The sequence below is a fragment of the Peromyscus californicus genome, unplaced genomic scaffold (assembly GCF_007827085.1).
Source record: "Peromyscus californicus insignis strain IS unplaced genomic scaffold, ASM782708v3 Scaffold_5__1_contigs__length_169319896, whole genome shotgun sequence".
Lineage (NCBI taxonomy): Eukaryota > Metazoa > Chordata > Mammalia > Rodentia > Cricetidae > Peromyscus > Peromyscus californicus.
The window spans coordinates 42,478,311-42,504,967 of record NW_026294573.1 but is presented as its reverse complement, the minus strand read 5'-3'; the positions used below and the strand labels follow the sequence as shown (position 1 = coordinate 42,504,967).

The 26,657-nt window shown below is 42.5% G+C and overlaps 1 protein-coding gene across 10 annotated transcripts in view; it reads right to left on the bottom strand.

Moving 5' to 3' along the window:
- Osbpl9 (oxysterol binding protein like 9) overlaps positions 1-26,657 on the bottom strand; it is a 145,080-nt gene that overhangs the window by 11,835 nt on the left and 106,588 nt on the right. For 6 of the 10 annotated variants that reach the window (XM_052715064.1, XM_052715066.1, XM_052715071.1 and 3 more), the window contains 3 exons: positions 22,922-23,012; positions 21,598-21,708; positions 18,197-18,356 (listed from right to left, as the gene is read on the bottom strand). In XM_052715064.1, the coding sequence (XP_052571024.1) occupies positions 18,197-18,356; positions 21,598-21,708; positions 22,922-23,012 (362 nt within the window). The remainder of the gene's footprint in view (positions 1-18,196; positions 18,357-21,597; positions 21,709-22,921; positions 23,013-26,657) is intronic. The other 4 variants (XM_052715065.1, XM_052715067.1, XM_052715070.1 and 1 more) reach the window with 1 other exon arrangement.

Sequence of the window (26,657 nt, the reverse complement as noted above, 5' to 3'; positions counted from 1 at the left end):
ATCCACACTGAGGGCTGAGCTTTGTGCACAGGATGTGTTCAACCAAGCCCAGCTGAAGGCCATGATCAAGTCAGTGAGATTTCTGCCTCTGTATCCACATCTGAAACTTGGATTCACTTTCTCACTTCTTTGTGCACAGGGAGATGTGCCAGTCACTGGCAATTTCTTCAAAAATGGCAACAGTCCAGCTGGAGCTGTGGATCATACCTATGACCTTCATCATTTGGGATGTTTGAGTTTGAAGCCAGCCTGAGTTACAGAGTGAGACTCTTTGGGAAAAAAATCAAAATGGCAACATAATCCATCCTTTGTCTTGGGTCTTTATTTTCTGAGATCCTTGAGATAGTCCATAGAGGATTAACATTTTTCTCAATATTTAAAAAGTAAATTTGAATTAGCAACATTTTAAAGTATATTATCTTTAAAAATAAATTTATGGCAACTGACTTTATGAGTAGGCTTAAGAAGGTCTAAAAAGAGCCTCCCCTAAAAATTATCAAAATCTACCCATGAATTCATATATAAATTAAATAACCAGCCAGGCATGGTGGCACACACCTTTAATCCATGTACTTGGGAGGCAGAAGCAAGCCATTTTCTGTGAGTTCAAGGTCAGGACTACATAGTAAGAACGTGTCTCAAAAAACACATAATCATAAGGGCAAGCAATTACGTAAAGTATAAAAATATAAGCCAAATTTCTCACAATGCAGACACTTAAAAATGCTACAGAATAACCAGTCTTTTTACAAATCTTTGTGAACACCGTATATTATACACTCTAGTTAAATAGTTTACCCTGTTGTCTTTTTTTGATCTTTAAAAAAATTAACTGTTTCACAGAAGAACTAAGCAAGGGCAGAGTGCCCAGCACCCCACCCCTGCACAGCACACGGCCTCCCTCCAGTACCCAGCACTAGAGCAGTACGCTCATTCCAACTGCTGAGTCTACAGGATCAGCCCCAGCCCCAGCCCCAGCACACAGTTCAGGCTACACCTCTATTGCTCTACACCTTCTGGGTTTGTAAGACCAATGAAGAATGACATGTACAGATACTTTCACCTAAAAATTCTCTGGGCTCTGCTTGGATTAATATATTAGAAGTCTAGAATAGGGTACGCATGTATCCTAGTGTAATTACAGTTGCCTAGGTTGCCTTGTGTGTTACCTATTTAGCATACATCCTTAGGTAATTACTTACTGACTCTCTAATTAAAACTTAGTATACCTCATAGGGGCCTATAAAAGTGTATATCTCACTGCTTTAAGAAGCGATGTAATGAATGAAAGGCCCAGGTAAGAAATCAAATTATTTTTACATGAAAGAACTGCATGAGAATTCTTGTCAAAATATGTGGTTCTATAACAGACCATCAAAACAGAATCAAACTTTCAAGCCAACTCAATTGTATACTAAATTTACATCAGATTTTTACCGAATCAATCTTCAAACCTCAACTCCTATAAAACATGAGTTTTATTTTGATAAAATTCCAAAGGCCTGTGACTTATGCTGTGCCTTTTCTCTTTACCAATAGTTGCAGCAGACCAGTTTGGGCACGTGAAACAGCCTCAAGATAGAAACAAACAAAAGCATGGGATAAATTTCCAGCCATTCCACAGCCCAGCTCATTCAGAACAAAAAGGGGTCATACACAACATTTAGCTTGTACATTCAAGATAAGGAAGGTTTTAAGGTTCTAAAATTAATTAGTATAATTTATGAAGCATTTATAACAACCCTCCCAGAGAAGCATGATCATTCTGAGAACACAGAGATGCACCAGAGATCAATGAAGGCCTGATGTCCTACGGCGGCAAAGCAGAGAGGTTGTTTTAAATGCACATCTGGCACACGCTCTTTGCACCACGCTCTTTCCACCACGCACTCTCCTCTGATGTACAGACATGGAACTACACTGGCTAGTTACGCAATCTGTAACAGTTAGGGAGTTCTGAAGTGTGTAACAGTTACGCAGTCCCTAAGGAGCTGAGTAACAATAATGAAAGGGGACAGACTCTGGAACTCTCTTCCATCAGAGATACACAGAGAAACACGTAAGGGCAAGAACTTGACCTGAGTTAGAAAACTGAAGGCAGCAGCTAGTGACAGACGTCTCAGCTCTGTCCAGATGGCAGGCAACAGAGAACGTGAACACACTATTCAAATAGGGCTGGATTACGAGACAATATGCAACACTGGCCAACACATCCAGTTGAGAGTATTTAAAGCCTCATTACAAACAAACAGAAAGCAGGTAAGTAAAAACCACCAACAAAAAGAACCTAGTTTGGCCAAAAGTATCTACGTTCTCCATGAGTTTGAGACCCAAACTGAGACGATCCAAGTAGAGTCTAAGATTGAGGGAGGAGAGGAACCCGGAAGGCCAGATTGAACATGGTGCTTCACTTGGGTCATTTCAAAGGGTAAGTTCATGAACTGTGCACTGGAGGCAGGAGACAGAGAAAAGAGAGGGGAACCAAAAGGAGGGAAGAGGGAGAGGGGCCAGAACAGTGCAGATGGTTTTCCAGACATGCCTAGGATGAGTTAATCATAAACATGTCAAGAGGCATCGTTACCAGAGACTTTGGGTGATGTTGTAAGGAGTTCATCGCATGCTGCTAAAGTTTACTTTAGAGGATTTTAGTGGATGGGCAAGTGAATCTATTGACTGGCAAAAGATCTTGAATCCTGTTATGTTTAGAGTGATAGTTAATGTTGGTCTGGTGGGGTAGCGCAGTGGGTACAGACATTTGTCACCAAGCCTGATGACATGAAGTCAATCCTAGAACACACACGGTAAAGAGAGAAAATTGACTCCTGCAAGTTGTCCTCTGGCTTCCACAGGTGACAGTGGTATAGACACAGACACAGACAGACAGACAGACACAGACACACACACACACAAAAAAAAAAAATTAAAAAGAAAATAGCTAATGTTTAAGAGACTTTAAAAATCTGTTTAAAAAAGAAAATCAACCTTTTACTTGGCAATTGTTTTCTAAATGGCTATGTGCTGACCCTGTAATGTTGTGCATGACAATAATTAAGACACATCGTCACTGTAGTTTAAAAGTTGTGCAGAAGATTCCCCCACTTTTACTGTATGTTTTTGTTAAGTGATCTATTTCTCCATCCCTAGGCAAACCTGAATAAAATTATGTTAAATTTTTAAAAATTCAAAACTTTCTTTTGGAAACTGTTAATGGTTTCTCAATAGTTTATCACATAATATGCAATGTAGTAAGTCCTGTAACTTTGCTCACCTGGGCCATCCCCGGCCCTAAGCCTTGCATTGGCCACACACCTGTACAGCATGCCAGTCTAAGTGTCCAAGAGCCTTGTCCCACCCATGCTATCCTCACACTCCCAGGCATAGATTTGGGCAGCACAGCTTGCACACCAGCAAGATTCAGATTCAGCCATTTGTCTCATTTACATAAATTCTTACTTAACACTGAATAGGAATCACCTCATTCCTCCAATCCCAAATCAACACTGATATCTGAAGAGTGACCGATCAACGCCTTATGCATCATATGAAATTACCCCAACATGGACAACAAAACAAAACCAGACTTCCACTCAACAGAGGCAGCCTAGACTCTCACATCAGGTACACCACCAAGGAAAGAAATCCACATGCCCAGGTCTTATCACAAAACACGAACAATATGAAAGGCCAAGGTGGTATATATCCCCCCAAACCCACCAGTCCTACAGAAATACTCTCCAGTGAGAATCACCTAGATGAACCCTAAGACACAGAACTTAAAAGAATAGTCATAAACTTCATCAAAGAATCCATAGAGTTTAGTGAAGACACACACAGCTTAGTAAGCTTAAAGAGCATAGCAACACCCTATTGATGCCCAAGAAAACACAAACACCGGCCAAATGAAATGATAAACCAAATAAGTAACCAGAATTTGAAAACTGAATTCAGTAAAGGCCTAGAAGTACTGAAGAGAACCCAAGTAAGATAGAGACTGAACTGAAAAACCCAATAACCCAGTAAGAAACCTCAGGGGAACCTCACAATTAGAACGGGGCAAGAGGCAGACAGGTATCAGAACCTGAGATAAAATAGAGGAATCAGAGCCTGCAAATGAAGAATATGAAAAATTAAAACACTAAGACCATGTGGGAACTGGGGGGTAAGAAGAAAACATACATCTGGGACTGGAGAGATGGCTAGAGGTCAAGGGCACTCATTACTCTTTCAGAAGAGTTGGGTTCAGTTCCGAGTATATACATGGTGGCTCACAACCATCCCTAACTCCAGTTCCAGAAGATCCAATGGGCCAGGCAGTGGTGGCACATGCCTTTAATTCTAGCACTCAGGAGGCAGAGGCAGGCAGATGTCTATGAGTTCAAGGTCCTGGAACAAAGTGAGTTCCAGGACAGGCTCCAAAGCTACACAGAGAAACCTGTCTCAAAAAACAAAACAGAGCATCCAATACTCTCTACTGACTCTGTGGGCGTGGGTGTGTGCAAACACGCACACCCGCGCACACATGCACACACACACACACACACACACACACACACACACACACAGAGCTATATACTCATACAAATAAAAAAATACATCTAGTAAAAATAAAACTTTAAAAAGATATTTAAAAAAATCAAGTTTTTAAATTATAGGCTTAGATGAGGGAAAAGAATCCCAGGTCAATAGTATACACTAGGTCTTCAACAAGACCACAGAAGAAAACTTCCCTTCCCTAAATTAAGGAAGCACATTCAAAGAGATATAAGCAACACACAAAACACCAGAAAGGGCCAGAAAAAAAAAACTCCCTATTAACAAAACAGAACAAAACGGAACACTCCCTACAGCATATCATAGTTAAAACACTAAATACACAGAACAAAGAAAGAGTATTGAAAGCTGCAGGAGAAGGGAACAAACAGAACACACGTCACAAAAACAGGAAAGTCATCAGGGTAACAGGCAGCTTCTAAACGGAAATTTAAAAGCAGAAGAACCTGCATCAACGGGCAGCACCCAGGGCTACTGAACCCAGCAAAACTATCTGCCATAGGTGAAGGAGAAAGAAAACAAAACGTTCCCGAGACAGAAGCAAGCCAAACGGATCCACAGTCACTACCCTCACTACCCAGCCGCACAGACAGTGCAGGAGGCAATACTTCCTTCCGACTGAAGAGAGGAACAAACACAGCCAAGAGACCAGGAAAAGAGAAAAATGAAAGTGTAATCATTCAAACACAAAGTACTATTAACAACAGAAAGATCCAAATAATGAAGTAGCTGCAAATCACATACTCTGCTCAATAGTAACTTCAAATGTTAATAGTGTCAATTCTCCAACCAAAAGACTTGAGATAGCTGAATGTGTAAAAAACAAAATTTCTCTTTCTGTCATCTAGAAGAAACTCAGCTGTAAAGACAGGCAAGGATTACCTTCAAATGAAGACACTTTAAAAGTGGGTGGACTACCAAGCATATAGGACAGGGAAGCAAGCAGATGTTGCTAATCTGATATTCAACAAAGTAGACATCAAATTAAAACTAACCAGAAGAGATGAAGAAACATTATTTTAATCAAGGGAACAGTTAACTGAAAAGACATTTCAATCCTAAGCACATATGCATCAGATTCTGAAGTACTTGACTTCACAGAAAATGTCCAACTACAATGAAAAGACTCCAAGGTGACTCCAGCTTAACTGCAGATGATTTCAAGACTGCATTTTCTTCAATAGGTCACTCAGACAACCACATAAACAAACTTCAGAATTAAATGTCATCTACAGCAAATGGGCCTAAGAGATACTTACAAGATATTCCACCCAAATACCAAAGAACATCCATCTACTCAGAAATCCATGGAAGCACTGGGCGGTGGTGGCTCACGCCTTTAATCCCAGCACTGGGGAGGCAGAGCCAGGCAGATCTCTGTGAGTTCGAAGCCAGCCTGGTCTACAGAGCAAGATCCAGGACAGGCTCCAAAAGCTACCCAGAGAAACCCAGTCTCGAAAAACCAAAAAAAAAAAAAAGAAATCCATGGAAGCTTCTTTAAAACAGATCACATACTGGGACACAAAACAAATCTTAACAAATTCAGAAGAACTGGAATTTTTGTGCATCCTATCAGACAATGTGGTAAAACTTAAAATCGACAGAAAATAAATCTCTAGTATTACATGAAGATTAAACAACACATTACTGACTGACAAAACGTGCCAAAGAGGATCTCAAGAAAAGTAACATTCGAAGCAGGGGCCAGGGATCCTAACCCCTGCCTGCCACAGGACTCCGACAAAGCCCGCAGGCCACGCTATGCAGCTGGGGTAGGAGAAACTCAGCCAAATGCACCAACCAGGAGCCCACCCACCCACCTATGGCGCCGGGCAGTTGGGCACTGTAATAGTCTCTTTGAGATGAGGAAGCATGGCCCAGCCCAGCGTCATGGTAACCTGAGCAGAACAGGGGAGACCCACATGCTAGGCTCCGAGGAGAAAACACGGGCCCAGCTGGTACCTTGCAGCACCAGCCAGATGGGCACTATTAGAGTGAGCAGAGGTATGGTCTGGTGTGCTATGGGAGAGAGACAAAATGGTTCAGGTCCACTGGACAGAGACATGCCTGAAGAGATGAGAGAGGAAGGGAGGAGGCTGAGATGGTGAGGGAGCTGAACCATCGACCAGCAGCAACATACGGGAAAGAAATCGAGCCCTGCACTCTGTCTGGGCAGCACAGCAGAGCTGACCCTGCTGATGAGAGCACAGGTGAGCCAACCTGAGAAAGTGACCTTGGGAGACCTGGCCCACTCACCTGCCATACGGAGGGAGGCATGAGCTTGGAAGGGATGCCCTCTCCCGCCCCCACTCATCAACATCTAAGGCAGGTGGGAGAGTTGACCCTGCCGTAACAAGAGTTACGAGTGGGAGAGCCCTTCCTGCCCCTCAATAGCTGCAGCACTCGGGAGAGCAGGCCCTGAACCTCTCCAGGGCAGCACAATAGAGCCAACCCTGTTAGCGAAGGAATGGGCGAGTTAGCCCCAAAGTTACGAGTATGAGAAAGCTGTCACCATTTCTCATCTGTCCCATGGTGGCATGGTTTGGGGATTCACCACCACACCCCCATCGATATCTGAGGCAGATGGGAGAGCTGGACTTGTGGTTATAAGAACAGAACAGGAGAGCTGTCTCTGACCCCTACCAGCTACAACACTCAGGAGAGCAGACCCTGCATCTTGCCTGGGCAACACGATAGAGCTAACCCTGTTGGCACACGTGTGGATGAGTCAGCCCCCATCACCTATCTGTCCTATGACGGCATGAGTGGGGGGAGTTGCCTTCCTTCCCACCCCCTCACCCCCCCCATCAATGCCTGAGGCAGATAGGAGAACTGGCCCTGAGGTCACAAGAGCAGGAAGGGCTGCTCCTGCCCACCTGCCCATCACCTGCAACACTTGGGAGAGCAGGCCCTGCCCCTCACCTGGGTAATACAACAGAGCCAACCTTGTTGGTGGAGGTGCGGGTGAGCCAGCTCTGAACTTGTAAGCATGGGGGAGCTATCCCTACTACTCATCTGTCATGTGACAGTGTGTGGGGGGGTGAGAAATGCCCCCCTTACCCCTCACCACCTGCAACAGACCAGAGAGCTGCCCCTGCCCCTTACTAGCTGCAGCACTCGGGAAACAGGCCCTGCCCCCTCCCCCAGCTGGGCAGCACAGCAGAGCTGCCTAGTGGTTGGAGGTGAGGGTGACCCAGCCCCATGTTATGAGCAAAGGAGAGCTGTAGCACGAATCTTAAAAGGTCTTATTAATAAAACAAACCTGGAGCCAGGTATTGGGCTGAATGCTGAAAGATCAGAGACACAGAACCTTGCCAATTCCTCAGCTGATCTCATTTCCTCAAACTGGAAGCCTCTGAGTCCTCATCCGAATGGATCTTAGCTGAACTGCTGCTGCTGCTCAAAAGCCTAAAAGCTTAACCAGGCTCTAGTTCCTGGTTTTCACGCCTTATATACATACCTTTCTGCTTTCTGCTATCACTTCCTGGGATTAAAGGCGTGAGTCACCATGCCTGGCTGTTTCCAGTGTGGCCTTGAACTCCTCTGTCTGCCTTTAGAATGCTAGGATTAGCCGGGCGGTGGTGGTGCACGCCTTTAATCCCAGCACTCGGGAGGCAGAGCCAGGCGATCTCTGTGAGTTCGAGGCCAGCCTGGGCTACCAAGTGAGTTCCAGGAAAGGCGCAAAGCTACACAGAGAAACCCTGTCTTGAAAAACCAAAAAAAACAAAAAACAGAATGCTAGGATTAAAGGTGTGTGTGCCACCATTTTCTGGCCTCTATGTCTATGTAGCTACTGTTCTGTCCTCTGAGCCCAGATAAGTTTATTAAGGTGCACAATATATTGGGGGACACAATATCACCACAGAGAGCTGTCCCCATTACTCATCAGACATGTGGTAGCATGGGCAGAGGAGAGATACCCTACTCCCCACCTCCCACCCATCAATGCCTGAGACAGGTGGAGGAGCTGGCCTGTGGGGCGTTTACCCAACCACCCCCACAGTTCCCCAGAGTTTTCTTGAGTGCGAGCAGCAGGAAATATTAGATAGAAGGATTTGTTGCAGAGAATATCGCGGAGATAAACAGATAGAAAATAAAGGATAGCCTCGAGAGGGCCTGGAACCTATTCCAACAGGCCCGACTGTCTCTGCCCCAGGGTTTTTATAGAGACGCCAAGGGGTGGAGCAAAAGACCTCCTCCCCCCAGCACAGCCAAGTGCAGACCATCCCAGACACCTGCACTCAGGCCCGTGGTCTAATCATCCTCTATGCGGACTTGCTGGGTAAAGCCACAAGGAACCTGAGAACGGGCTCCCACACTGGCCCTGGGGTCATAAGAATGGGAGGATTGTCTGTACCCCTTACCAGCTGCAGCACTTGGAAGAGTGGCCCCTGTACCTCACCTGGTACACAATAGAGCTAGCCCTAATGGTATAGGTGTGGGAGAGCTGACCCTAAGGGCATGAAAGCAGGAGAACTGGCCCCACCCCTTGCTCACAGCTGCAAGAGGTGAATTAGCAGGGCAATGCTGGAGAGCTCACCCTGGTGGTAAGGTCAGGGGAGAAGTGACAGGCGGACCAACCCTGCAGCTGCCCAGGTCCAGAACCAGGGTTATGACTTGGCCCGCCCCAACATCCACCCCATCAATGATCTGCTGGAGTATGTGAAGGGACCTGACCTGCAGACCCAAAGCTGCAGGTCTCCACATCACAGGGCAACAACAGGATACCCAAGAAGAGTCCTAGTAAGGGCCCAGCATCGATAGTGTAGTAGAAACCAGAAGCCTCGATAGTGTAGTAGAAACCAGAAGCCTCGAACCAGACCAATGACTCTTTGCAATGAACACTTACAAGTAAAGATATATGGACAAAATGGTTTACTGCGTGACTCACTGTGTTACACTGCAGCTTCCATGACAAGAGTTTTAATTTCCCCCCTTTTTTTCTCCTTTTTTTCCCTTAAATTTTGTTTAAGGGGAGGTGCAGGGGTGGAGGGTGGATTTAAAGGGACAGGGAAATGAATGAGACAGAGATACATGATGTAAAAGAGGCATAGAATAAATAAAAAGAAAGAAAAAAAGAAAAGTAAAATTCCTGGAACTAAATGAAAATGAAAACAACACAATGAAGTCTTTAGGACACACTAAAAGGAGTCAGCTCCTACATTAAAAATTCAGAAAGAGCATAAATAAATGACTTAATGGTCCAACTCAAGAATGTAGAAAACAAGAACAAACCAAACCCAAATCCAGGCAAGAAACAACAAGAAATCAGAACAGAACTGAAGAAAACAATGCAAAGAATCAACACACCTCAAAGCTGGTTCTTCAGGAAGATAAACAAGATTCACAGACCATTGCCCAAACTCACCAAAAGGAGAGAGAGATGACCCAAATGAGCAAAACCAGAGGCTACCAGAGAAACCTGAGATGCTGAAACTGTTGGAAGAAAACACAGCACCCTGCAAGGCACAGAGGAGCAAAGGCCTTTCTTTTTTTGTGGTTGTTTTTTTGTTTTGTTTTGTTTTTCGAGACAGGGTTTCTCTGTGTAGCCTTGTGCCCTTCCTGGAACTCACTCTGTAAGACCAGGCTGGCCTCGAACTCACAGAGATCCGCCTGGCTCTGCCTCCCGAGTGCTGGGATTAAAGGCGTGCGCCACCACCGCCGGCTGCAAAGGCCTTTCTAAACAAGACTCGATTTGCCCAGGAATCAAGGCCAACAACTGAAAAGTAGGACCTTATAAAACGAAAAAGCTGTACAGCAAAGGAAGAGGAAAGCCAGAGAGTAGGGAAGAATCTTTGCCAGCTATACAATTGATAGAGGATTAACATCCAGATTATACAAAGAACTGAAGAAAGAGTCAAAAACATGGCCTAATTAAAAAATGGGCTATGGATCTGAACAGTGAGTTCTAGAGATTAGATTAGATTAGACAGACAGACAGACAAGGGAACTTTCATTTATTGTTAGTGAGAATGAAAACTGGTGTAGCCACTGAGAAAAATCAAGTGTGGAGAATTCTCAAAAAGCTAAAAATAGACCCTAGGACCCAGGTATAGCACTCCCTGGTATGTATATCCATCCAAAGGACCAGACATCCTACTCATTGCTCGGCTGTGTTCACTACTCTATTCACAACGCTAGGAGATGAAAGTATCTTCATGTCCTTCAGCTGATGAATAGAAAATGAAAATGTGGTTACTTATACACAATGGATTACTATTTGGCAGGAAAGGAAAACGAAGTTATGAAATTTGCAGGTAAGTGATGGAATAGAAAATATTATACTGAGTTAAGTAAACCAGACCCGGAAAGACAACACTGTATGTTCTCCCTCATCTGTGGTTCCTAGCTCCATAGCTTCGGAGTAACTGCAGAAGCCAGGAAAAGTAAAGAAACCATGGCGGTGAGGGAAGGAAGGAGCTCTAGAAGCAGGGAAAAACAGGATGCGTAGGATGCTATAAAGGGGGAAATGGAAAAACAGTGGGGGAGGAGCTTACCTGGGTAGGGTAAAGGAAGCCAACACAGGGGGAGGGAGGGAAGATGTTTGAAAAAGCCACAGGGAGTCATATTTTATATTTACCTAAAATGACATATAATACATAAGTATATGTGTACACATACGTGTATAGTTTCAATGAAGTTATGATAGTCACTAGGGTGATAATGCTGCCCGGAGAGCCTAGACTAACATGGGGAGCCTTCTGACTTGTTGGTCAGGAGAGCCCAAGCAAATCCCCAAACGTCATAGGCCACTGCTATTGCCCTCCAGAATTTGAAGAAGTCCCTACTGCTGAAAGCACTTTGGACACAGGACTTGGAGGTACTGAGCTGGATCTGACCCGGAAGCCTCCCCCAGGACTAGCCTTCACAGTACCAGAGGTGACAGACAGGCATGGTGACAATGGAGAAGAGCAATCTACAGTCCTATCCAAGGGTAAAGCCTTGGGTAACCAACAGCTGTCTGATTGGACTTAACACCCATTCAACAGGAGGGAATGCATGTCTGAGACTGTAAACAGCCAACTATCTGTGGCCAGTGAGGACATGGAACCTCCAGGAGTATCCACTACTGCTACTTTCCCAGACACTATACCTCTAACAGCATTCTAAACACACATCCTTATAACAGGTAAGCACAGCTCCCACAGCACATTAGAAAGCTTCATTTTGTAGCAGAGAACATTACAGAAAGCCCCAACAGGTCAAAACGCAGAGAGCAACTGACTTTAGAGTACCCAGCCTCAACTGATACACCTACAACACAAACGCCACACTTAAGGCTCAGGGAACATCAAGGGGGGTTGTGGTGGTGATGGAAAGATTTTAAGAGCCAGAGGACGAGGATCAGTGCTGCAAAATTATATCTTCTATATGTAACAGGGAAGACACACCCATACTATCTCAACAATATGGCTACCTAACAAGACAACAGTGACACCACCAGTCGACATGCCAATGTGGATGGAGGAACTCTCACAGGCCCCACCCCTAGTCGAAGAGGTACAAGTAATAACTACTGAGAGAGGGAGATTCAAGTCTTCTCCTAGGAGAGCCCTCTAATTGGTTATCCAATACCACAGTCAGCCTTAACACACACACACACACACACACACACATCCACACACGCAAGCAACACTAATGGACTCAGCAGGCTGTATTTACATATTCATTCATATATATGTATATATATATACACACACACACACACATACATGTAACTAAATATATAGTATGGATGTAACAGTATTGAAGAAAAAGGTCATAAACTTGAGAGGGAGAAATGAGGTAAAAACAGTAAACATATGAAAAAATTTAAAAGCTAAGAGGGTAGGGATTAGAAGAGACAAAGAACAAGAGAAAAAGGGAAAGAAGAGAACCCACCTCTTCTTGTTCTTCTGGCCTTCGCCCCTTCCTCCCCTAACTCACACTCCAGGTATTCATCTAGACCACATATAATTTACTTTTCCTCAAATTTAAAAGTCAAATTTCCCTCACTAAAATGAACTTCACAGGCCAACAGTTGTTTTCTTGACAACTGTTGGTTTTAAGTCATTATTACAGATGAATGCCAGTTCTTTTTATTTATTTAAAAAACATTTTTTTTCATTTTACATACCAACCACAGATCCCCCTCTCATCCCTCCTCCCACTCCCTTACCAGTATTCCCCACCCTGACCCCACCCCCCCATCCCCTCCTCCAAAAGGGTAAGGCCTCCCATGGGGAGTCAGCAAAGCCTGCCTGGTACATTCAGTTGAGCATACATACATCAAGGGTGAGCAAGGCGTCTGACCATAGGTAATGGACTCCAGAAAGCCAGCTCATGCACCAGGGATAGATCCTGATCCCACTGCCAAACAGTCTAAGCTACATAACGGTCTCACGTATACAGAGCGAATGCCAGTTCTTAATTCATGTGCATACTTAAACAACAAAATAAAACATAGCCTTACGCACATGTCTCACTGAAAGAAAGAACTTTCAATGACTAAGGCTGATATGCTGCTTGCAATCCACATATAATCAGTTCCAAATTTATCCTGCCACACAAAGCAAAACCCAACCTACAGCAACTGTACTAACTTCCAAGAAAGCAGGGAAATCAGGAAGAAATGTCAGCAAAAATCAAGCTAACTACGCCTCTGACAAGCAGGAGTACCACGAGAGCAAACAGTGGAGTGAGTCTTCTGTGAGAGCAGTTATGCTAAGCACAGCACATCTGACTTACGCTGCTCTCATTTAGATATTCACAATGACTCCTCCACACTGAACTTACTCTTATCCCCATTTTACCAATGTGGAAACTGAGGATTACACAGGATAAGTAAGTTGACTAAGGTCATCCAACAAAACACATTCAGAATGCAATGTATCTGAGATTCTAGAATTCAAACATCTGAACCATAGCAACCTACCTGTACAGAGGTTGATAAGCCTAAGAGGCAGCTGAAAGCTTTTTCTGTACAATGTTATGTAGTTAGCTTTCAATTAATAGAGTAAAATAAGTCAAACATTTTCTACTGAGGAAAACCTATCAGAGGGTCTGCCAACTCTCCCGCTCAGTATCTCAACTCCAGCACTCCACTCCATCCCCAGGAACCACCACAGGGTAGGGCCCCTGAGCTTCTTATTCTACTACCAGGCTTTGTCTTCTCTTTCTACACCACCCCTGGGGGGATACTTTATTTGTGCTGAAATGTGGTCATATTTTATTTGTATGTTAATAAATAAAGTTTGCCTGGAGATCAGAGGAAATAGCAAGCCAGTAAACACAAAAGTCAGGCAGTGGTAGCACACATCCTTAATTCGATCACTTGGCAGGCAGGGTCTCTGTGTGTTCAAGGCCACAAAGGGAACAGAGCCAGGGTGGTGACACGCGCCTTTAATCCCAATACCAACCATAGAGACCTGGAGGTCTGTACAGACAGGCAGTGACAAGGAAGTGAGGTAGCTGGGCTAAGATAGCCTATGAGGGGATAGAACAGCAAGGCAATAAAAGCCTAGGTAGACAGGAAGTCTTGGCATTTTGGAGGTTACAGAGCTGGTGAGGTAAGGTGGTTGGTGGCTCTCACTGTTTCCCTGACCTCTAAGGCTTTCACCCCTATATTTGGCCCTGTGTTCTTTATTTAATAAGACTGCTTAGAAATTCAGCTACACACCCCCAACACTACACAATCTGGGGCACTATCCACAAAATACAGACCTGGCCAGCAACTGCCAACACTCATAGGATGAGGTTCCAAATTCCTAAAAGTCTAACAAATAACACAGTATGCCTTGCACTTCAGTCACACCTAACTACTCACAAACCAATCAAGCACTCTGACAGTCATGCCTTTTGGGGGTGGGCATAAAAGATGTTATAAAAGTTTTATTTGTAACAAGTAAAATCCGTTAACAGGCCGGGCGGTGGTGGTGCACGCCTTCAATCCCAGCACTCGGGAGGCAGAGCCAGGCGGATCTCTGTGAGTTCGAGGCCAGCCTGGGCTACCAAGTGAGTTCCAGGAAAGGCGCAAAGCTACACAGAGAAACCCTGTCTCGGAAAAAAAAAAAAAAAAAAATCCGTTAACAGCTTGGCAGCCTATCGATAAATGAACCAACTAGTGCAGTATATAGTCCTACAACAGAAAAATGCCCAGCAATAAAAAGGAATGAGCTAGTGACATATTAATACAGGGATAACATGAGGGAACTTCAAGACAAAATAAATGCTGTGTAAAAGGAGGCAGAAGGGCTCACTTTGTGCCCACTAACACAACATTCCTTTGGTCCTTTTTGTCACTGTCACACTTCCTGCCTCAACCCAGTGCTGGGTCTAATGCACACTAGGCAAGCACTTAGCCACTAAACTGTATCTCAGCCCACAACCTTCTTAAGAAAGAAAACGAAGTATCTCGTGACAGAAGAGACCTGGGGTTGCTTGTGGATAAGGAGGTAAGTGGTGGGAGAAAGGGCAAAGGGACACACAGAACTTGGAAATGGTTGTGCTTGTGAGATTGTGTTCATGGTTTGAAGCACACAAACGTTCATGCAACTGTATCGATGATGCCTCCACAAAATAAGAAAAAGGGAAAAAAACAACCAATCAACCAGAAACAGACGAGCGGACAAAGCAGGGTTTCTAACTACTGCTTCTTAAAATGAAAATAAACACTTTCACTTTTGCCCGGCTTTCTCCAACCTGACCCTGCCACTGTGAAAACTCTCTGGTCTCTGCTGGAGCGTCTTACCTTTCCCTGCATTTCTTTGTGGCCTTTACAGTAACAATTCCTATGCGCTGTGGGTGTGACTCAGTAGTCAAGAAATGCTTCCCACCCACAAAGCCCAGGGTTCAATTTCTAGCACCAGACAATAGCAACAAACCCCAAACAAAACAAGAACTAAACTGTGAATAGTAAGAAAGTGCTTGCTTCTGCTTACATAACTATTTGTTTTAAAACCAACTACTTTCCCCCACTAAGTAGTTATAGGTTTCTTATATATTTTTCTAGTGTTTAAGTATAAACAAAGTATTTTTCCCTCTCTACACAAAAGGTAGTAAACTAAACACAGCTCTGCACCTTATTTTTTTTCAGTTAGGTACACTATGGAGGTTCTACAATTTATTAACATGTTACCTTTTTTTGAGACTGGGTCTCACTGCATAGTCCTCGCTAGTCTGGGGCTCACTATGTAGACCAGGCTGGCTTTGAATTCCGAGAGATTTGCCTGTCTGCCTTATTGGTGCTGGGATCAAAATGTGCACCACCACACTCAGAAGAACAGGCTACTTTTCAAAGGCTGCAGAGAATCTCACTGAGTAGGCACCATTATTGTTATGTACAGTCATATTATTATCACTCTCAGTAGTCTCCTAAAGTTAGACTGTTTCAAGTGTTACAAACCACACCGAAATCAGCAGCATTACAAGCACATTTCACAGATGTAGGTTGGCTACAGGGTCAATGTCCACAAGTGGAATTGCTGGGCTAAAGACAGCACTTGTAATCTTGATAAAGATCACCCTCACCCTTCATGTAATCTGTTCCACGTCTTCTCCACTAGAATGAACACAGCCATTCCTCACCAGCAGGGCTGGTGTACACCATCTGAATTTGTGCCTATCTATAATTAAGAAATAGAAGCTGGAGAGATGGTTTAGAGGTTCAGAGGTTCTGAGTTCAATTCCCAGCAACCAATTCCTCACAACCATCTGTAATGAGATCTGGTGCCCTCTTCTGGTATGCAGTCATACATGCAGGCAGAACACTGTATACATAATAAATAAATCTTAAAAAAAAAAAAAGAAAGAAATAGAACCTCAACATACTCTCAATGGACAATTATTAAGAAGCTGGTCAGCTATTCTGCATGTTAAATGTGTATTTATCTATGTATCTTTTATTCATGTCCACTGCCCGTTTTTCTCCTATGTTAAGTCTTAGTCCACAGGAAATGCAAATATTTCTACCAGTTTGTCATCATCTTTTCAAACGTTTATGCTGTTCTTTCTTCAGTTGGAGCTTACTGCCTATCTTCAGACGAAGGTTCTGGTCTTCGCTGGTGTAGCTGAGCTCATGTTTCTTCTAATTTCTAGACTGCATTCCACCAGGGTAATGATGTCACTCGTGGGTACTGTTTCAGATTCCCTATGATATTATAAATATCCCCTCCAAAACAAAGCCATGAATCACCACCAGTGATTCCTGTCTGCTGAATGCTCCACAGCACTGCTAATGTAGTAGTAACTGAAGATGACGGCTACTTTGTCCATGTCATGATCTGACTTGCAGAGCCTATCCATTAATGCTGAAATTCCATCACATACTTAAGATACTCTGGGCCATGGTGACCACAGGCTCCTGTCCCCAGGACTTTCTAAACATCAACAGGAAAAGAAACAGTGCCGCTGACTGCTTCCAGAGCTGCTTGCCAATTTGCTAGACACAGAATCCCCCTGTGAGGAGAGCCAACCCACCTCCACACCTTTCTAACAGGGTTCCATCTGTCTACTCCCAACTCTTCTCAGGCCCATTTTCATTCTCTCTACTTAACCTCATCATACCTTAGAATCACATTCTCTCTCTCCTCTGGAAACCCTCTCCCAGCTCAAGACTTCAAAATGTCCCACGGTTTTCCATGTGTAACCTTACTGCATGCTATCTTAGAAATATCTGTGTATGTGCATGTGGTTGTGTGATCTTATGTATCCCACATGCATGCACGACCCTGTTGAGCAGAAGAGGGCACTGGATTGCCTGGAATGGAAGTGACAGGCAGATATAAGCTGTCATGTGGGTGAGGGAAATCAAACCTGGGTTCTTTGGAAGAGCAGCCAGTGCTCTTAACACCCAAGCTCTCTCTCCAGCCCTGTTCTTAAATTCTTATGCTGAAACCTGAATTGCCAATGTGGCAATATTAAGAGGTACAGTCTTTGAGTAGCTAGCAATCAGGTCATGAGGTAATAACTTGTACATGGGATTACAGGCCCCAGAGAGTTGCCTTGCCTCCCACCATACAAGAACACTACTAGAAGGTGTTACCTGTGAACCAGAAAGCAAGCCTCCTACCACAGACAAACCTGCCAACACCCAGAGTTTGAACTGAACTATGAGAAATAAAACCCTATTATTTCTAAGTTTCAAGTTTATAATCATTCAAATAGACATACCACATATCATGGAACACACACACACACACACACACACACACCAAATATCATGGATTATATAAATAAATATGTTTATTTCTCCCAACAAACTATTTTCTATCATTCTTCCACCCAGGAAAATTCCTGCTTTTATTTGTTAAATATCCCCACTCTATAATACAAACACATGTAATATTGACTCCTCTTTCATAATATTTCACAGCTTATTCAGTTCTCACTGGATCCTCTTCCTGATGACAGTGCCACTATAGAAATTCATAGAGCTGACCCAACATTACTGGCATATTACCATAGCTGATTTATTTATTCAGTTTGTATTACTAAATCAGGAGTACAAGTCAAAACTGTCACTGAACTGACTTTGCTCAATAAGCCAGCGAAAAGCAAGCATTCCTTTCAAACACTTTACAAGGCAAGTCTCACTAATAGCAGTTTCAAGACCACATCATTTAAAAACCAGGAGCGATTTGAATACATACATTACTCACATACTTACTCTATTAAGCGCTTTGGGGATGAGCCACTTTGATGGAATTCATCAGCATCATAGAACTCATCTTCACTGCTAGAGTAAGAGAACTCTGGGACTGTATTTGGAGACAAGTTGACATGGCTGGGAGGAGTTAGACTGCTGCTAGGTGGTGAATTCCCACTGCCTAGGAGTCAAAAGTTTTCAATTAGGGAAAACGATGGTAATTAGGGAGATGGGCCCACAACAGATCTTTCTAAAGTCAAGACTGAGTTTGGTTAAATTGATAAAATTCTCTATATTATTTTTTTAATCAACAGTTAAGTTAGACAATGAAAATAAGAAGGAAAATTGTACTACAAGATGGGGACACAGACTTTTTATTCTTTTTATGGTACTGAAGACTGATCCCAGGGGTTCAGAAAATGTTCTCCCATTGAGCAATGACACTCCCAGTCTGGATATGGCCTTTTAAACATGTGGGAAATTTTCTATCCCTCCACTCTGTAATTCAAGATTAACTTGTATTCTGTGTTAGAAAGGGAGTTCTTTTGATAGTACATGTGCTGGTGTTTGGCACCTCATAACAGACACCAGCACCAATGAGAGCCATGGCTCTTTATACCATAGACTCAGATACTAAGGTCTATGGAAATGTAAGACCAAGACTGCCTGACTGTTAGATACTGCTCAGAATACCACACTCATATTCATGGCACTCGTCATAGTAAATATAAAACCACTCCATGAAGCCCAGCCCCTTCTGCCTAAACCTAAGTCAGGTGCCTATCAGAGCAGAGATAAACAGAGCTACTAAGGGAAGTGTGAAGAATAGGAAGACGAGAAGAACATCTTTCTAGTGATGCAGTCCAACTAAAGGAGCCAGAACTAATGGAGAGCCCGAGGAAAGACAGTCATCTAAATCTCTGAAGTGACTATCTGGTGCACTGTTCAGTAATAAAGCAAGAACACACATGCAGATATCAGGGTACTGAGACTAATTCACTGCACGTCTAATGACTGTCAGGCTGTCTGTCACTACTCTATTAGAGATGCCGGGTGGAAAGTGAAGTCCAGTTGCTGCTAGAGCTGGCAATCAAAGCCGAGGAGCCCAGGCATGACGGTGCAAGCCTTCGACCTTAGCACTTGGGAGACAGAGGCAGAGTTCTGTGAATTCACGGCCAGCTTGCTCTGCATAGCCAGTTATGGGCCAGCCAAGGCTACACAGAGAGACCCTGTCAAAAACAACAACTAACAAGGAAAACAAAGACAGCAGTAACAGAAACAAGTGAAGATATATCCCTAGACTTTTAGCCTGTTCTTGTTATCTTGGTTCAGTTAATAAACCAACTAGCTATCCATTGTGCCATGTTCACAAAGATCCCTTTTAGGTAAAACAGCTTGTTCCCTAAAGTAAAGCTTATTGAAGAAATTCCAAAGGTAACTCTCCTTACCAAATAATTAAGTTTTCTCTGTTCCTCAATGGCAAAAATAAGGCACCAAAGAAACTCTCGTTGGAACAGGAAAAATAGACCATGAAACACAAAAAGTAACAGACAAATACTCCAGGTGCCGACATGATGGAAAACGTAAGAAAAAGAGTTTGAATGGGACCTGTAAGCCCAAGTACCGAGAGTTCAACACGACTTACTATTAAAGGGAACATTTTTCTCTATGCCAGAGAAGGAAGAACGATGGAGGAAATAGGGAAATTAGGATGAAAGTAAGACAAAAATCATATGCTAACTTAATTTTCCATGTCCTAAATACATCTCTAAAATGTTAAGGTACTGTGAGGTATCGTCTTCAGAAGTAATTCTCAGAAGATAACCCTCACCCTCTGAAAATAATTTATATTAAAATTAGTTGACATACAGAAATATTCCCCGTATTTTCATTTACTAACCAGTTTTATGTATTTCCAAGTGTAGAAATATTTGACCATTTTGTAACTTGAACATACATCATACAAAACAAAAATAAAAGCAATGCTCTCGGGCTTTTTTGTTTCTCTTCCTTTTGGTTTTGTGAAACAGAACCTCACAGGCTAGTCAAACTCATTATATGGGCCAGGCTGGCCTCGAACTTGCAGCAATCCCCCTGATCCAGCTTCCCAATGCTGGCATGACACCTGTGTACCACTACACTCAGCTACAGATTCTGTTTTTAAGCTAAGATATGACACAGTTCATGAAATACAGAAGCCAAAAAAACCTTAGCCTCATTAATGAAATTGCTTATTGGCATTTCCCAAGTAAAAGAACTACTGTTGACTCATTTTTTTTCTTTCAAATTTTAGAAGGAATTCACGCTGTTAAAATATGAAGGACCCAAATACAGAATCACTCACTGCCCCAAAATTTAATATGGGCTAAAGTCACATATTTTTTCACGGTTACACAGAAAAGTTCTACCAAGGAAGTGTCTGTGGAGTGATAACAGACGCCAAGGTTCCACCTGCTAACCAGGACTTATAGTTGTTTTTTTTTTTTTTTCCAGAGCTGAGGACCAAACCCAGGGTCTTAAAGCGCTCTACCACTGAGCTAAATCCCCAACCCCAGGACTTAAGTTTTTAAACCTCCTGATTTAACAGAGTCAAAAGTAGTAACTACACCTCATTGAGTCTAGTTCTACAGGTAACACAATGCATTTAATTGTGTTTAATTAATTTAAAAAGAAGAAGTAAATCTAGGATCTAACATGGGTGTAGCCCTGCATCTAAGAGAAAGAGTAAAGATCATTATAAGTAAATAAAATGTAAAATGACATATTTAATGCTACCAAACTGACAAAAAATGTGACTGATAAATGTTTCCTAAAAGGTGAATCATTGAGGCATCACCCTACAAAGAAATTATTGGAATCATCTAGTCAGTGGGCAATCCAGTAACAACCGCTCAGGTGGCTACAAAAAGAATACTGCGGACCAAACCATGTAAACATGGGAAGCTCTCAGTCATCTCTGTTCTAAGAGCCAGTCCCAGGAACACACAGCTCCACTGAGGGCAGAACAGAGGAGAGGAAAACTGCACAGGAGGTGCAGCTGCACACACGTAAGTGAAGGAGGAGCATCAACAAGGCCTTCAGCTCCAGTCTGTCCTTATACAGTACCGGATGCCTTTTCCATGAGAAAGCGTCCAAGTCTAAAGAGAGTAATGTGTGTGTGTGTGTGTGTGTAAAGATTCAATCAGGAGCTTTAAGTAAAGAGTACACAAAGAAAACCCTACACTAAAAAAATTAAAATTATAATTACTAAATACTCTTGGTTTAATCACAAAGTTACCCATTTCAAGAAGGAACTATAATTAAAAACTAAGGTATTGCTAGTGTTAGTAGCTATTACATTTCTTCATTCTTTTCCCCACTAGAAGCCAAACATAAATCCCATATGTTAATGGAAAGTTACAAGAAGTAAAGGTTACACAAACCTGTACCTGTACTATTTGGTGTTGGAGTCTGATGATGTCCCAAGGTAGCTAACACAGGTCCAACAGGTAAGGAAGATGGACGCTGCTCTGACTTACACAACTGAGCAGGTTCTAGATTTGAATATGTGAAATAAGTTAGAAAAATAGCCCAACATATACTCAACAACTGCAATTGTCTGGAATACAAACCTCCAAGATCTGGATTTTTCTATATTAAGTCAAATTCATGCGATTTCTCTTTATGCTCTCCGAGCCCCTCAGTCACTGACACTCTCAACCAGCCCAACCAGTCAGGGGGGCCAATACCCAGCACAACTGCTGTGTCCAACCAATAATGCTTCTAACAATAGTGTGCTCCTGAAACTCAAACTCAGACACAGGGCCCACTCCCCCGCATTAGTGCTCAGTGATAATAAGTTCATTCTTTTTTTTTTAAAGATTTATTTATTACGTATACAGCATGTATGACTGCAGGCCAGAAGAAGGCACCAGATCTCATTAGAGATGGTTGTGAACCACCATGTGGTTGCTGGGAATTGAACTCAGGTCCTCTGGAAGAGCAGTCAGTGCTCTTAACCTCTGAGCCATCTCTCCAGCCCCGTAAGTTCATTCTTAAAGTAAAAGTTTATAAACAATTTCTTGTGGTCTTCATGAATAACTTCCTTTTATACAGTGTAGTCTGTGGCTTTACTATGTCATTGAGAGAACACAGAAATATATGGTGCAACAAATGGATTTTTGAGAAAAGAGCTCACTATTATCTCAGGCTAGCCTCAATTCTTGGGGATTCTCCTACCTCAGGCTCCTAAGTGCTGAGATCACAGGTCTGAGCCACCACACCTAGCTTCTGCTAATTTTATTTCCTTAACAGTATTAATTATTCTCCTCTCAACTAGCAGGACATCTTATATACACTTCACATATATTCCCTTTCTCATTAGTGTCTACTGTGGTAAAATATTTATGTTGTTCAGAATTATAAAGAATATCTCACATGTACATATTGTGGGTTACACTGAACTAGATCAGGAGCTTCCCATTTCTTGGCTATGAATTCTGAGTCACAGAATTTAGTCCTATCAGCAAATCTACACCTTCACTGCTATGCTGTCCTCCACCTCTAAAAACCGAAATTCCTTCCATCAACCTCAAAAGCACCACTATCCAAGATACTGTCTTCTTTTTCCAGTTCATTTTCAGCTATACTATGTGACTGCTATTATTTTTAAAATATATAGAAAATCTAAGAGTACTATGAATATCAAACAAATGAATTTTTTCATATCTACTACTCCATGAAACATGATGGTTCCAAATACTGTACCTGGAGGTAAGACAGTCTGGGAAGGCATTGTGCTGATCACAGGTTCCAAGGGACTAGGTTGGTATATTGCATCTACAGGATTAATAGTACTCTGAGATAAGAAACACAGCAGAGTTATTTTTAATTAAACGTTCTTCTTATGCTGACCACCCCCCAAACAAGAAAATGCCACAGTTCTAACAGCAAAATCCACAGGATAGTATATAGGTAAACTGGTCAAATTGCAAAGGGGAAATGTATCTTTTTACGCAGAGGTTTAAGAGTTTTTCCCAATAAAGCATAGAAAGGAAGAAAAATGAGTGAATCATAGAAGGACGCTAAGTAGAAAAACCTGCAAGGCAAGAAAGCAAACAACTACCTCAGTTCAACTCAGTGCTCTCAAACTCTTATCTCACCACAGCATTGCTTCTTGTACCACACCAGTCACTAGATAATGGTCTGTACCACTTGGCCCACATCTCCTGCCCCAGCACTGTACACCACACAGCAGAGTCGCCTGACTATACATTCCACAATGGAGTGCCTTGTACTGAGTATGGGGAAGAAGCCTTCCTTGAGGACTTTTTGGGGGTTGGGTGCTCAAAAGATGTAGTGAAAATATCAGGGTAAGGACAAAAAAAAAATCTAGATTTCTCTGATTCCAAATCAAGAAGTTATTCTGACAGCATGATGCACTTTAACCCCAAACTCCATAGTTTACTTAGTGTTTTGTTCTGTTTGGTTTCTTGAGACAGGGTTTCTCTGTGTAGCCCTGACTGTCCTGGAACACACTCTGTAGACCAGGCTGGTCTTGAACTCAGAGATCCGCCTGCCTCTGTCTCCCAAGTGCTGGGATTAAAGGCGTACACCACCACTGCCCAGCCTCACTTTGTTTTTTTAAAGAAGGAGGTAGTCTAGGTGAATTTAATTTGCTCAATTAATTAAAAGAACTGATTTTGAGACAGAGTGTTGTTTTGTGGTCCAGACTGGCCTGGATCTTAGCATGTAGACCAGGCTGGCCTCAAACTTGTATCTTCCTGCCTCGGCCTCCTTCATACTGTGAGCACAGAAGTTTGTTACCATGCCTGGTTTGTTTAAACAAGATCTTTGCTACTGAATGATCCACAAATGAATCCATACAACTTTAAAAACCACTTAGCAACAAAACTGAGAAAATGGCAGATGGATTTTTTTTTTTTAAAGTATTGCCATTTAATGTCTAAATTGTTTTTCAGGCTATCAAAACCCTTCTCTATTTTAAAAAGCATTCAATCTGATTTTCTTTTCTTTTTTTTTTTTTTTTTGGTTTTTCGAGACAGGGTTTCTCTGTGTAGCTTTGCGCCTTTCCTGGGACTCACTTGGTAGTCCAGGCTGGCCTCGAACTCACAGAGATCCGCCTGGCTCTGCCTCCCGAGTGCTGGGATTAAAGGCGTGCACCACCACCGCCTGGCCAATCTGATTTTCTTAAACTAAATAATTTGAATCTAAGAATTCTGATTCTAGTTAACACAGATATTAACTAAAAAACCAAAGAACACTTACAGATGATACCATGAAAATAATCTTAAATAATCAAATATCTAGTAAAGGGAAATAGGGAATATGCTTGGAATTTTAATTCCTTGAACTACTTAAGCCTCTCATCCTCTTTGGGCCTCAGTTTCCCATAGTGAGTATAATGGAACAAGAGCCTTGATTATATAGCCTCTAATGCAGCAGGTCTCAACATGAGGGTCACAACCTCTTTGACAAACCTCTATCTCTAAAGATACTTAATTAGGATTCCTAACAATAGCAAAATTACAGTTGCAAAGTAGTAACAAAAATAATGCTATGGCTGGGGTCACCGCAACATGAGAAATTGTATTAAAGGATTGCAGCATTAAGGAGGTTGAGAACCGCTGCTCCAGTGCCTTTCTGGTTCTTACTCTGAAAAGCCAAGTTCTGAAGATAAACTACTTGTCCCTAGTGCTCTTCTCTAAGGACACCAAGAGTGTCACCCAGGCATGGGGCTGCAGCTGAGTGTTGGCACACCTGCCTAACATGTCTAAGGCCTTGGGCTTGGTCCCCAGGACTGTAAAACCAAAACTAAGCAAAGGCAAAGTCCCCTCACTAATATTTTGATCTGCATGAATGAAAACTACTATTCTTCCCATTGAAGAGTCTAAGAAATAACTAACTTTACAATCAGGGACTGGAACTCAACTTTTTGGATAAAGTATTTCTTTCAGGTGAAATATTCTAATATTAGGCTTGTCAAACAAACAAAACAAATTTTACAAAAACTTTTAAACTTCTTTGCATTAAAAAACAAATATGGGAATTTAATCTAACCCACTGGCATTTGCTTATAATCCTAACTACTTGGAAAATGGAGGCAGGAAGATCCCAAGTTCAAGACCTACAATAGCCTACAGAATGAATTCAAGCACAATTTAGGCAACTTAAGTGAGATCCTGTCCTAAATTTAAAAAAAAAGTAGAAATGATGGCTGGGGACACAGCTCAATGGTAACTAGCTTGCCTAGCATGTGTAAGGCCCTAGGTTTAATCCCCAGTATCATAAAAGTAACAATAAGTTGGACTTTTAAAAACTAGAAGTCCTGGTGTTTTGGACTGAGCTCCTTACACTAGGCCTCAAAAGACCAGAGCAAGCCCAAACCGAGGCATCCGCACTACATGCGAACAGTCAAAGTGAAACTCCAAGGAAACAGGTAGATGACAAAACTTTCTTCTGATCATAAAAATTCAAATTCTTCTGAGTCCACTTTGATCTATAAGTTATCTATATAAGTGATCTATAAGAAAACTAGCTGTCCAAATGGTGGGGGCACATGCCTTTAATCCCAGCACTCACTCGGGAGGCAGAGGCAGGAGGATCTCTGTGAGTTCCAGGCCAGCCTGGTCTACAGAGTGAGTTCCAAGACAGAAAGGACAGAAAAGAAAGGGAAGAAGGGAAGAAGGAAGGGAGAGGAGGAGAGGGGAGGGGGAGGAGATAGAAAGAGAGGAGAGGGAGGGAGGGAGGGAGGGAGGGAGGGAGGGAGGGAGGGAGGGAGGGAGGGAGGAAGGAAGGAAGGAAGGAAGGAAGGAAGGAAGGGTGAGCTAGCTAACTGTTGCTTTTATTGCTCAGTTCCCACGTCATCTTATAAAATTCACTATTTCTGATACTGCCTCAGTAGAACTCATCCTTTTAAAATAAATTAGAGGCTCCAAAGTCCATGAATCACAGAAATACTAATCAGACCTATAATAAAGTTTGTTGTAATTTTGTCTTGTTGATAGCATATATGTTAAAAACATACACCCTTTTCTTGTTTTGATGGAAAAAGAATAGCCTATGTTTATCTTCAATCACCTGTCAATTTCTCCTAAAAAAACAAAAACAAGAACAAAAAACATTTTACAACTTCCTTTAAAAAGGATGGATGTTTATAGTCAGGCAGTGGTGGTACATGCTTTAATTCCAGCACTCAAGAGGCAGATAGGCAGGTCTCTGAGTTTGAGGCCAGCCTAGTCTACAGAATGAGTTCCAGGACAGCCAGGGCTACACAGAGAAACCCTGTCTTGAAAAAACAAAACAAAACCCCCAAAAAGGGGAAAAAAAAAAAAAGATGTTTATGCAAGTACTCCTCAACTGTTGGGACATTAATGTATCCATGATAAAGCAATGTGTAAATAAGTTATATAAAATATGCATGATGTTAATAACATTTATTTATTAACAGTGTGTGTTCACTCTGTACCTCACGAGAACATGC